At 59.4% G+C, this 12,366-nt stretch overlaps 1 protein-coding gene across 10 annotated transcripts in view; it reads right to left on the bottom strand.

Moving 5' to 3' along the window:
• HIVEP3 (HIVEP zinc finger 3) overlaps positions 1-12,366 on the bottom strand; it is a 459,420-nt gene that overhangs the window by 6,980 nt on the left and 440,074 nt on the right. For 9 of the 10 annotated variants that reach the window (XM_072771656.1, XM_072771652.1, XM_072771653.1 and 6 more), the window contains 3 exons: positions 10,303-10,478; positions 4,078-4,164; positions 1,351-1,407 (listed from right to left, as the gene is read on the bottom strand). In XM_072771656.1, coding sequence (XP_072627757.1) covers positions 1,351-1,407; positions 4,078-4,164; positions 10,303-10,478 — 320 coding nt within the window. The remainder of the gene's footprint in view (positions 1-1,350; positions 1,408-4,077; positions 4,165-10,302; positions 10,479-12,366) is intronic. The other variant, XM_072771660.1, reaches the window with a different exon arrangement.

The raw sequence follows: 12,366 nt of genomic DNA, 5'->3' as shown, positions 1-12,366 counted from the left end.
GGGAACCAAGGTAAGCAAGATTAAGTAGCTTGCTCAGGAAAGATAAGTAGTAGGGCTGGGACTGAACCCCAGCAAACGAGACAGGCCTTTTTTCTTAGTTCGTCTTCCCTTCACTAGGATTTCAGTGCTGGCTCCCCCAGGAGCCCGGGAAGTCACCTTGCTGTGCTGTCCCCCCACTTTGTCAGACGAGCGTGTGATAGTCTCACCTCCCTCATGGGGTGCACTGGGAGGAGGAAATGCACACCTGGCACAGAGAAATGGCTCAAGTAACTATGGCCACTCCGTACGTTCAAGAAGAAATCTATCCTATTCTGGGGCACAGCAGCCATGCAGGCCGGTCCAGCGGCACTGGCTGTGGTCAGTCTAAACATGCATCTGCCATCATGGCCAGGCTGCTGCCGGCTGGTGCAAGAGCATCTGGCAGGTGGCAGGTCCTGGTCTCTGAGGGGCGGGGTGGGGGGAGGACTAAGGTGGCCTTAGATTGCAGAGCAGGGTCCTGGCCCAGCTGCTCCTGTCCAGAGGACGTGCTCCCCTTGCAGAGCTCCTGCTGCTCCCAGCCAGTGAGGAGTAGGGCTCTGCAGCACCTCCTGGTCTGGCTTCTGGCGGGGCAGCCCCAAGCATCTGGGTCACTTTTAACCTGACAGCAGTCTAGTTTGGGCACCCCTGAAAATGGGCGGCAATCAGGACTCTTGAGAGAGCCCTGCTAATGTCTGGCCTACCGATCAGGCTCCTGAGGATTTGGGTCCTGCCGGCCCCTCTCTGGGCTCATCACCCAGCACTTCCCTTGGACACACCAGCACCCATTCCACCGCCAACCAAGAGAGCTAGACACACAAGCTGACTCGGACGGTGGGTGCAGCTGGGCTTCCAAACTCTATCAGGCCCAGCAGCCCTGGGGCTGGAGAGCCTAAGCCTTCATGCTTCCACATAGCTCAGCAGGCAGCCGTGAGATGCATGAAGTGGACAACAGTGGGTCAAAAACCATGGGGTGGAACTGGGGTTGGCAGGTGAAGGGTGGGCCAAAGGACCAAGGGGCCAAGGTCTCCTGGCAGCTGGGAGCAGAGGGGAAGGCAGGAGGGATGTGGGGGTGAATATGCAAAACACACAGCACCCAGGCTTTGCCTTAGACCTATTTCAGACCCAGCAGGTCACCGGGCCTCACCCCTCATTTACATATGGGGAAATCCAGGCCCAGAGGGGGCAAGGGCTTCCTCTCCAAGATCACCAGGGAGTAGTGGCTGAGTCAGGACTCAGGTTTACAACTCTTGCGTTATTACACTGCCAGCATAAAAATGATGTTATGCGCCAAGAAGCAGGAAATGGTCTGGGTTTGGATCCCAGCATTATTACCCTTCCTTGCTGTATGATGCTGTCTAATCGGCTTTTTCTCTCCTTCAGTTTTCTCATCTGTAAAATGGGGGTAAGAGCAATAAAAGCCACTTCCTGAAGCTGTTGGGAGGATCGTGAGGGTCTGACACCTAGTTAGGCCCCAGTAACACTTAGCAAGTATCTCCAGTGCCCCAGCACCGTTGCAAGCATCTCACAGTTGATGGTCAGAGGGGTAGTACTACCGGTGAGGGAGTCAAGACAGTCCTCCTAAACAGCCTCTTTAGGGATGAGGACGCAGAGGCCCAGAGTGGCCTGCCCTAGGCTCCCAGGGCAGGGATGATGGGAGCCAAGGGGCCCCTGCCTGAACAGGGTGCTCCAGGCCCCCCACAGCTGGGCTCCTGCCTTGCCCTGGCGGCCCATTCCCCACACCCCTCAAGGCGCTGCTGGTCCACTGCTGGGATCACCGCCCAGGCTCCACCCGCCAAGGGACTGAGGAGACGCAGAAGGAAGCCTGCGACGGCGCCGAGGGGGCTGGACACACGGTGGCGCTGCTGCCCAACCTCCTCAACCTCCTCGCTGCCGCTGCCGGAGGGGCCTGGCCACCGGGAGGCAGTCGTTCCCAGGCCGTGTCCCCAGCGCCACTTGGTGTCTAGCAGACTCGCTCCTCCTCCCTGAATCTTCCTCATCATCACGGGAAGTGGCAATTCCGTCCTTCCAGTGTCTTAGGCCATAAACCTGGGCCTCATCCTTGGCTCCTTTTTTCCCTCACGCCATCACCTATCCTTATCCCACCCCCCCACCCCCCCCACCCCCCGCCCTGTGTGGTAGCCAATCCTGTGGGCTCCACCTACAGAACGTTCCCAGGGCCCTACGGCTTCTCCCCACCTCCACCCCATCCGGGCCAACATGCCCTGGGCCTGATAACTGCCTCCAGCTGCACCCCTTCTCCACTGTCCTGCACCCCTTCTCCACCGTCCTCCGCACACAGTCACTGAGAGTTGTGGGACATCACTCCAGGGCCCTGCCAAGCCCACCCCTTGACCTTCATGGCTTCTGTTCCCTGAGCTCATGTCCCCCCACTCTGGTCCTCGGGAGCTCTGTACCTTCTGCTCCCTCTGCAGGGAGAGCCCTTCTCCAGACCCCATCTGGCTTCCCAGCTTTCCCTTCCCATTCTCTGCTCACACCTCACAGACTGAACCCCCGCCCCTACCCTATTCCACATTTGTTCATTGCCCTGCTCCCTTGCAGGATGTAAGCTTCCAGGGGACAGGAACTATGTTTTATTCACTGTGGAATCTCCAGCATCTAGAAGAGGGCCTGGAATAGGGCTGGTGCTCAGTAATTATTTCTAGAAGAAATGCACCACTCATCTCCGCAGACGAGGTGGGTATGGTTATCCTTTTATGCTTCATTGGGAAAAAGAGATTGAGAGAGGGGCAGGGAGCAGCCCAGGGTCCCTCAGCAGGCCCTCAGTGTGGGGTGAGCCACCTCTTGACTCTGACCCAGGGAGGGCTCTGGGCTCTGGTTTGGGCTCCAGGTGCCGCAGGTCCAGCCCACCAGGCACCGGGGTGGTGTGTGGCCAGCATTTCTGTGTGACCTTGAGCAACTGCCTTTACCTGTCTGAGCTTTACTTTCCTCAACTTAAAATGGGCAACACAAGTTTCTGGCCCTAGTTATGAGGACGTGGTGAGACAACGAGTGTGAATGGCCTAAGGGACACTAACCCCACATTCTCATCTTGGGGGGAACAGCCCCAACTTCTTTGTGTTGAGTGCAGTAAAGGGGATTTATTCCACCTAAAAGGAAATGTGTTTTAATTCTTTTGTAAGACTGCAAATAGATCCTGAAATCAGAAAAACGCAGACGCACACACACACATACACCTTTCTTTGTCACACTCTAAATCCTGATTCTGATTTTAGGAATCTGGTCAAAGGGTTGCTGGGTACAAGGGGAATGCTTCTGGCTGCCCTGACCTCCCTTTGCTGGGGTGGCTGGCGGGGTGGGGGGACACTGCCTATGCACCTGCCAGAGTCCCTCTGGCCTCCTCCCTGGATGCTGCGGCTGGCCGGGGCCTTTGACTCACCTTCTGCTCTGCTGGGCTGTCTCAGAAGTAGGCTCTCATGTGCCTTTTGCTGATGGAGGGCTTTGGCCAGGGTGCGGTGCTGGGATGTGGGATGAAATCGGCAGGTGGCAAGAGGCTGTCAGGTCTGACTCTGGCTCTCTTGAAAGCCTCCCAAATTCTAAAAGGTGTCATGCTCCTGCCCAGAGTATGTAGGTGTGAGAGTGTGGGTGTGGAGTGTGTAAGAGTACATCCCTCGCAGCATCACCATGAGGATTTAGGAGACAACTCACAGCGTGTGTTTAGAACACGCCTGACCCGTAGTGGGTGATCAGTCAATGCTGACTCCAATTACTCCTGTGTTAGTTTATTCAGCACACATTCACTGAGCACCTGCAAGGTGCCAGGCACCCCACCTCCCTGGTAGACGGTAATGCGCACTCTCTATGGCTGCACAGCACATACTGTAAGTGTATGGAGGGGAGGGGGCCATCTCTCTGTGAATTTAACCTTTATCTCCCAGTAGGTGGGAGAACTGGCAGGGAGGGCTTGGGAGGGGGAGAGGAGGTGGGGGGGACACGGAAGGGGAGGGAGGGCGAGGGGGACAGGTGCAGGAGCGGGGCAGAGGAAGAGGGGGAGATGGTGAGGAGGGAAGAGGTGGGAGGGGGGCGTTGGCGGTTCCTTACCTTCTTCGGCCTCCAGCTCCTCCAGCACCCCTGTCTCTTGGCACTTTTTGCTGTGAGCCTTCGACTTCATGTGCTTAGTCAGATTCCCTAGAAAGAAACGAGAAGAGACTCAGGCGGGGCCGCTGGGCGGGGGGGCCTGGGCACGCCTGGGGCTCGCAGAGGCAGTGGGCTTCGAAGACCAGTCAGGGCCCTGCCAGCTGCTGCTGCTGCGGAGGGGCTGGGCATTCAGGACAGTACTCAGGAGCTGGGGGAGGAGGTTGGGGGGCGGGTGGGGGAGGGCAGAGGGTATAATGAGGAAGTGAGATGCTGGTTAAAAAAACAAACAAAAAAAGAAATTAAAAAGACAACTCATGTGCAATAGGTTTCTCCTGCATTTGATTTAACTCCGGGGCCCAGTTGCCGGGGACGCTCATGGAGCAGGATTTGTGACCTTCTCAGATGCTGGGATGCCCAGAGGGCTCCTGTTCACCGACGCGGTGGGTGGGTACTGACGATGCCCTTCCAGGTGAGGCCACGTGTGGGGCAGCCCAGCGGGTTTGGGAAGAGGAACCAGGACAAAGTTACTGTTAGAAATGGAGAAGGGGCTGAAGGGTTAGGGCAGTCTGCCGGACAGGGACCTGCGAGCCTTCCTTAGAGAAGTCACGTCCTGGGCCTCAGTATCCCCCAGGTCACCATGCGGTGCAGACACAGGTAGGGTATGCACAGGGAGGGCTGGGCAAAGGCTCCACCCACTCCATCCCTGCCCCTGCCCTAAGCGGCCAGCCCAGCCCCACGGCTCATGAGTAGGGGCAGCAGGTCTTCACAATCGGGGCGGGGGGGGAAGGTAATGACGCCTTCAGTCTCTCCCATGCGTGCACAGCACATCCCAGGCCGGGAGCCTCTATGGGCAGGAACACTCTGGGAAGGGGACGCAGAGACCCCAGCCTGCTCCAGGAGGATGCAGGCCAGGTGCCTCAGGATGCTCCTTCCGGCTCAGCAGCTACCTCCAAGTTGTGATGTTCTCACTGTGGGCCTGCAGGTTGCTACACTTCCACATGATCGTTCACATAATAATCCTCAGTGCCCCGAGTTAGGTGCTCTGTCTCACTGAGCGTGGTCCTCGGCAAGTCTGAGTAGATGGACGGAAGAGGGAAGAATGGACACTTGAGCAGATACATAGAGAGACTGGTGGGTGAATGGATGGATGGATGGACTGATGGGTAGATGGGTAGGGGGCTAAGGGCAAAAATGGGGTGACAGTACAACAGGAAGAATAGGGACAGATGGATGGGACACTGGATGGTTAGATAAGCAGACAGATGGATAGACAGAGGCGGGAGGAGATGGTTAGATGAAAACAGTAAATGGCAGGCTAGTTGGAAAACGGGCTAATACACAGATGGGGAGCTGGAGAGGAGGAGAGAGACAGGGCCGACTGGGGCAGCGGCCGGTTGGGTTGCACATCAACTTGCAGCGGGGCAGACTGGACAGGTGGATAGAAGGACGGACTGGTGGGAGGACAGATGTGAGAAGAGGAGGAACAGGATGAGAAAATAAATGGAAAGGGAGATGGCCAGGAAGACCAACAGTAGATGGGAGAAATGGATAGATGGGTGGATAGATGATGGGTGGATGGGTGGGCAAGTAGGAGAGAGCCCGTGGGTGCACCAAAGGGTGCTTTCCAATCATTCTGAGAATTTTAAGGAATTTGCAGGGTTTTGCTGAGAGCGTGATGGGAACCTTAACCTGGGATTCCCTGAGGTACACAGGTCAAGGGCAGCAGGGGTGGAAGGTGACTTGTTTCTTTACTCTTCCTTCTCTTTGCTCCTAGTCTGTGACTATATCCTATAACTCAGATTTTCCTATCACCAGACAGAAACCTGGATCTTTTGCTGGCCTAAGGGAAAGCAGAGCCATAACTGAGGCCAGAGGGTCCCTAAAGGTCCCTACCTAATATTGGGGGCTTCTGCCCTCATTGCCATGAGCAAGTAGAGCTTGAGTGGGACGTCAAGGGGTGGGACAGGCCGCTGGGGCCTTCCATGGGCCAGACAGATCAATGGTCCCCTGAGGTTCTGGGATCAGCCCACTGTCCCCTGAGCCCCTGACCACAGAGGACTGTGAACACTGCTCATTCTGGCTTTGACATTATTTGTTGTACGTGTCCTGCCAGGAAGGTTTAGGTCTCTTTTCAACCAAGTTAGGTGCCGAGCACACAGTAGGTCACAATAACCACACATGGGCAACGCTGTCCTCATCGCAGAAGCAAAGCGTTGGAAGGAGCCTCACAGACCCTGTAATCCAAGCGCCACCAGGCCCAGGGTGGTGGGTGTGTGGGGTTCTTGCTTCTGCTCTAACTCTGGGCCCTGGAGCTGGTGATGCCATTAGATCCGATTACTGACTGTCTCAGCTGCTGGGCATGGGCAGGCTCCCGTTGACCAGCACGCTGAACCAGCCAAGGCCCCTTATTAGCACAGAGCCCCATTGAGACCCAGGTTTTGGGGCTCCAGGGGTCTTGCTCACTCCACGCCTGCCTGCACAATGCACCCAGGCTGCTCTAGGAGCTCGCCGGCTTCGGGTTTGGGTTTGGCCTCTGCTGCCTGCTACCTGTGTGCTCTGGGGCGAGTTTCTTAACCTTCTGAGCCCCAATTTCTGCAACTCTGAAGTGATACCTACCTCTCGGGGGCGCTGGGAGAAGCTGAGGAGGGAGCGCAGGCGAGTGGCAGCCTGGCAGACAGCAGACGCTCAGCACATTGGGATGTTCCTCCTTCCCCTGCTGGGACCCCACCCTTAGCCCCGTGACCACCACTCGTCACCGTCACCGAGTGCCGAGACCCTGCCACGCGCCGACGTGCTGGGTGTGGAGGACAGAGGCATGGCTTCCCCTCCAGGGTGGGCTCGGGGGCTCCCAGAAGGCACCCGTGGGCCCTGGAGGCTGCAGGGGGCACTCGGGGCATCTGAGGGGCTCTGCTGGGACAGGCCGGGTGGCTCTCAGGAGGCCAGGCTGGCTGAGCCGCCCTGGGGCCTATGGGGTACCCTCCCTGGCTTGCCCTCCCCGGGCCTCTTCTGTGAATCGAGGGAGGGGGACCAAAGGGCGCAGGCGTCTCTTTCGGCTCAGAAGCCACTTCTCTGGCAAGGGACAGAGGCTCGGAGGCCTGCGGGGCAGCCGGCAGCTTCTCACAGCCTTGCCGGCCCCCACCCGAAGCCCCACAGTCCTGGGATGCAGGAGGAAAGGCAGGCGGATGGAAGAGGAGGAGTGTCTGGAGGAGAGGTGGGGCCTCTGCTGAGAGCACCGGCCCAGGACTCTGCCTCGGTTTCCCCGGCTGGCCGCCCTCCTCCCGCCCGCCCCTGCAGGCCCTGCCACCTGAGGCCTGCCCGCTGCTCTCGTCGCTGACCCCGCGGCGACTGGTGCAGGGGCCCCTACGCGGCACAGCCACCCCGCTGGCCTCTGGGGACCATCTGGGAAGAGGAAAGAGGACCCCCCAGACCGCTCGCCACAGGGCCGTCCTGGCGGCCTTCCCCGCACGGCCCCCGAGACGCCTCGGCTAGCGCCCCGGGGCCCCAGCTGTGCCACAATGTCTAACACGGAGACGGAGACACAGACGAGCAGACAGAGACGGACAGGAAGGGCTCGCCGGGCCTGGGCGCAGCCAGGGGGTGCAGATGGAGGGTCCTGAGGACCGCCAGGCCCAGCCGGAGCCCCAGCGGGAGAGGGCAGGGCGGGGATGAGGAGGCGCCGGAGGTTCCTGAGGGACGGCTGAAGGCCCACCCCTCCGGGAAGACGTGGGCACCCCGAGAAACAGGAGCCTCAGTGTCCCGCTGCTTCCCTCACGCCCAGCGTGCAAGCCTCCTCTGCTGCCACTTGCCGCCACCCACCCCCGACCGGCCCCTCTCCGCAGTCACAAAGGTCCAGGTTCCATCATTTCAGACTCGCTCACTGCTTCGGCTTTGAAGATGTTGTCTTCTGGAAGCTTCTATGAGCTTTTGAAGGGAGCTCAGCACGCTCCTTGATCACTGGCTGGGAACAGGCTGCTGGGCCTGGCCTTCGGGGCAGGTTGGGCAGGCCTGCACAGCCGGGACTCAGTCCCTCTGCTCCCGTAATGCCCTCTGGGCACCCCCCCGGGGCTCCATGCCGGCTCAGAGACACCCCAGAGGCACTGCGGGCAGGCCTGGCGTGGCTTCCAATGAAACAATGACAAGAGCTCTGGAAACGAGGCGTTCCTGCCCGGGACCAGGCCCTTTCTCGCCAGAAAGACAAGGGGAACTGAATAGGGCCCCCTCTTTGGAGAGGATGCTCTGGCTGGGAACTTAGCCAGATGGGTTTTTCTAGTCTCCCCAAGATGGTTCTCTGTGTGCCGGGCACGGGTGTGCTCCAGATGGCCCCGGGCTGGGACGTACTCTCAGGACTGGGCTCCTCACGCTGAGAGCAGAACGGGGTGGTCCCCTGATGCCGCCTGGAAACAGGGGCAGCGGTTGTGACCCGCTCCGGAGGCCACCCGATCGGCCACCTGATTTAGCCAGTCCTTCCAGGGAAACGGAGATCTGCTCACAGCGAGGAAGGTGATGGGGGAGATGCCCTGATGGAGGGGTCCTGGGTTCTAGGTACAGCTCTAGTACTAACAGTCACTTGGCTTTTGGGGGACCCACTTTCTTTACCTTCAACAAGAGGTTTTTTCTTTTTTTTTTTTTTTTTACTCTGTTGTTTAAGACATAAGTCAATCATTCCCATCTCTCTTCTTCCATAAAGTTCCACTGGCCACCTAAGGCCAGAGGGAGTGGGGTTGTAGGGGACAGAGTAGGGACGGGGCCCACATCCGGGGCCAAGGCAGGGCCCTGGGGCTGGATGCACCCATGACACAGGGGGCTGAGCTCCAGGCCCGTCTGTCCTCTTTGGGGATCCTCCAGAACACTGTTTATGAGATGCCAAGAGAGAAGAAGCGCCTCTATGCTACCCAAAACCTAGGTGGGAAAGGACCAGCGAGAACGATGGCCGGAGGACAGAGGAGGGCAGGGGTCGGTGAACGGGGTTAGGACGGCCAAGATGGAACTTGGTCAGACAGGGGCCGGAAGTGGTAAACTGGTAAACGTGGTAAACTGCCCCCCGGACCCGGTACAGAGAGCACGGAGGTGGGGTGGGGGGGGGGCAAGAGGAGGAGAAAGTGAGGAAGGCTGGCGAACTCCACAGGGTTCGGCCCAGCCTCTCTGCCTGGGAGCAGCTTCCCCACCAGAAGGAAGGTCAACAAGAGGCAAAACTGAACCTGCTCTCGGGCTCTGTCCGCGGAAACAGCACATGGCTCCAGCGGGGGCCAGCGTGGAGGCCCCCCACTTGCTCAAAGGAGAAGGCGGGACCCTCACGTCCAAACCCTGAAACCCTGACCCAAGAACCTGCAGAGCACAAGAGGCTGAAGCTGTCAGGGGCACTGAGAGCCCCAGGCCTTCCTCTGCTTCACCTCCGTCCCCCGTCCCTCTGCTCAGCTACCAGGAAGCAATGCGCGAGTGCCCACGTCCTCCCCGCCCGGCCTGCAGGAACAGTCCACGCAGTGTGCAGGGAGCAGCTTGCTCCAAGTCTCACGGACTCGGCCCCACTTGCTCACACGGGGGGCCTGCAGCAGGCCAGGCCACGCCAGCCTCTACCGGCTGCCCTTCCTCCTCGCTCAGGTGGCCGCCAGAGCCTGCTGCCCCTGCCTTGGGGCCGGACTGTCGGGGCTGCCAGCCTGGGCAGGGCGGGGGGCGAGCGGGCTGTGCCGAGAGCTGCAGAGGAGCCGGGTGGGCAGGAACATGGTCTGAGTGGTGAGGCGGGTGGAGGCAGGGCGAGTCTGCCATGAGGAGTGACCATGTGAGTGTGCCGAGTGGCTCGGAGTGGAATGGATTTCCAAACGCAAGAGTGGTGGTGACAGGTGCGGATGCTGGAGCTCACCAGATCAGTGGGCAAGGGGCCGAGGAGACATGCAGAAGGACGGGGTGGAGGAGAGAAAAATCAAAACTGGGAACGGTGTGCAAGAGCGCCTCCGGGCGGCGGGGCAGGCGCGCAGGTGGAGGAGCTGTGTGGGATCCAAGAGGACAGGCTGGGCAGCCAGGGGGTGCCACTGCCCAGTCTGGAGGCGCTGCTCTGCCACTGGGGAGCCCAGGCCGTGGGGGTGGCCCAGGCCCCAGGCGGAGAGGTCCGGGCCCCTGCGCTCTGTGCTAGGGCTCCCAGAGGGGAGCTCCCTACGGTGGGCAGGGGCAGCGCCCCAGCTGACTGTCTCTTACCTTTGGTTTTAAAAGCAAAGTGACAGTGCTTGCACACATAGGGCCGGACGTCAGTGTGGGTGCGGATGTGTTTCTTCAGCATGCTGGGCTTCTTGCAGCGAATTCCACACTCCTCACAAACATATTTCCCTCGGCCGCGGCCTCGCACATATACATACTCTTCGTTTGATTTGTACCTATGAGCAACAGGCGTCATGGTAAAGGAAAAAAAAGGAGGAGAAGAGGCTGGTTCCCACCTCAGAAGATGCACAGGCTTCCTGGCCGCATCCAGCCCTTGGTGTGTTGGGCGAGGAGGACGCGACCCAGAGAGAACCACGTGGGGCGGGGGTGGGGGAGTCGCCCTGGGGATCCACCAGGGACCCCTTGCACCTGCCCTGCCCTCGACCAGGCACGGCTGCCCCCTCTCTTCCATCCGGCCGCAGCAGACCCCGCGCCTCCTGCCGGGAAGTGAAGCCATGCAGGGCCTGGGCTCCAGAGCCAGCCTGTCCCCACACAGGACAGCCACGCTGGGCCACCGGAGCAGCAACGCGAGTGAGAGAAGGGAACGACCACGCTCTAGCGGCTACCATTTGCCAGGTGCTCACTCTGCGCCGGGCACTTTACACAAATTAAATCACGATCCTGAGCACGAGCCCTTAAGAGCCAGCCTGAGGCTCAAACTCCTGCAGCCAGAAAGATCTAGAACTAAGATCCATCCGAACCTGCCTGCTCCAAAGCCTGTCCACCTCCCGGGAAGGGTAACGATCGCTAAAACGGTCGGCTAGGAAGCCACCCGGACACTGCTGGGAGGAGGTCTGAGGCACAGCCATCATTTCCCTGTTCTCAGAGTCAGAAACCAGGAGCCCTGCGCTCTCTCCCCGACCGCATCTCCGGATGAGCCGTGAAGCCCTGGGGACCCAGGTTCTAGCCACCTTGCTCCCAGGGAACACCTGGGCTCAGAGCACCAGGGCCAAGAGCTTTCCTAGGGTAGCCAGCCCACCTGCCGGGCGTCAGGGCCACTAATGCTCTTGGACCCGAACCAGAAGGCTGTGATTTCCACCTAGAAGGAAGCCCACGAGTCTCACTCCATACGATCCTCATCAAAATGCCTTGTTGGCCTAATGCCATAGATGAGCACGTCTCCCCCCTGAAAAGTCTATGATGGGGCCAGGGGAGGGGTTCCTGGTATGGTTCCAGGGGAAGTGTCTTCTGACTCACGAGGCCAGGGGCGTCTGAGGGCACGGGTGCCTCAGGGGCGGTGTGGCCTCTCGGCCAGCTGAGCGTGCCCCCAACACCCAGCAGGAGGCCTGCCTGTGCCCCACACTCATGCTGTACAACATGTCCCAGCCCAGGTGCCTGGCACTCAAACTCGGAGCAGGTGCAGAGGGGCAGGGAGGTGGCTGGGAGCAGGTGGGACAGCAGCTGGGGCTCAGTCCTACTCTGCATGGCCATCAGCTTATGGATGAGAGGATGTCACAGGATGACTTGAAAGAGGGGACTCTAAGAGAGGGGGCCAGCTGGTGGTGACAGAGTGATCACATCACACACTCACACACACACCACCTCCCCACTCTTACACTCAAGCACACACTCACACCCGTATACACACACTCATACACGCATGTTCTCTCACACGTGGGGCTGCTGTCCACAAGTCCCTACGGGTCCTGGTTTTTGTCACCTCAGTTTTGGCCTCATGTTGTCTAAAACCACCTTTTCTTCTCCTTAAGAGGCCCTGACCGGCCAGTTGCAGGCACCCTGTTCTCAGGTTAGGAGCCAACTTCCATCTGAACCAGGGCAAAGTGACATCTTGTGTTCAAGGGGAGGAAATGAAGGCTGTGGGGCTGGTAGGAGGAAGTGACTCTAGTCGCGCTTATGAAGAGCACCCTATGGGCAAACTGGGGATGTCTGTCTCCCGGTGACAGGAGTTCACCCTCACGCAGCGGGACTCCTGGACCCAAACCAGCGACCCACACCCGGATGTTAATTCCTGTGTCCCTCTGTGGCCCCCAGGACCCACTCTGAGATGGAGCACCCTTTTCCCAGCCAGAGAAGAAAGAAGCGAGAATGCCTTGGTCTCTTCTT

This window comes from Canis lupus, chromosome 13 (assembly GCF_048164855.1).
Source record: "Canis lupus baileyi chromosome 13, mCanLup2.hap1, whole genome shotgun sequence".
Taxonomy (NCBI): Eukaryota; Metazoa; Chordata; class Mammalia; order Carnivora; family Canidae; genus Canis; species Canis lupus.
The sequence above is the reverse complement of the archived record's forward strand: the minus strand, read 5'-3'. Positions and strand labels throughout refer to the sequence as shown.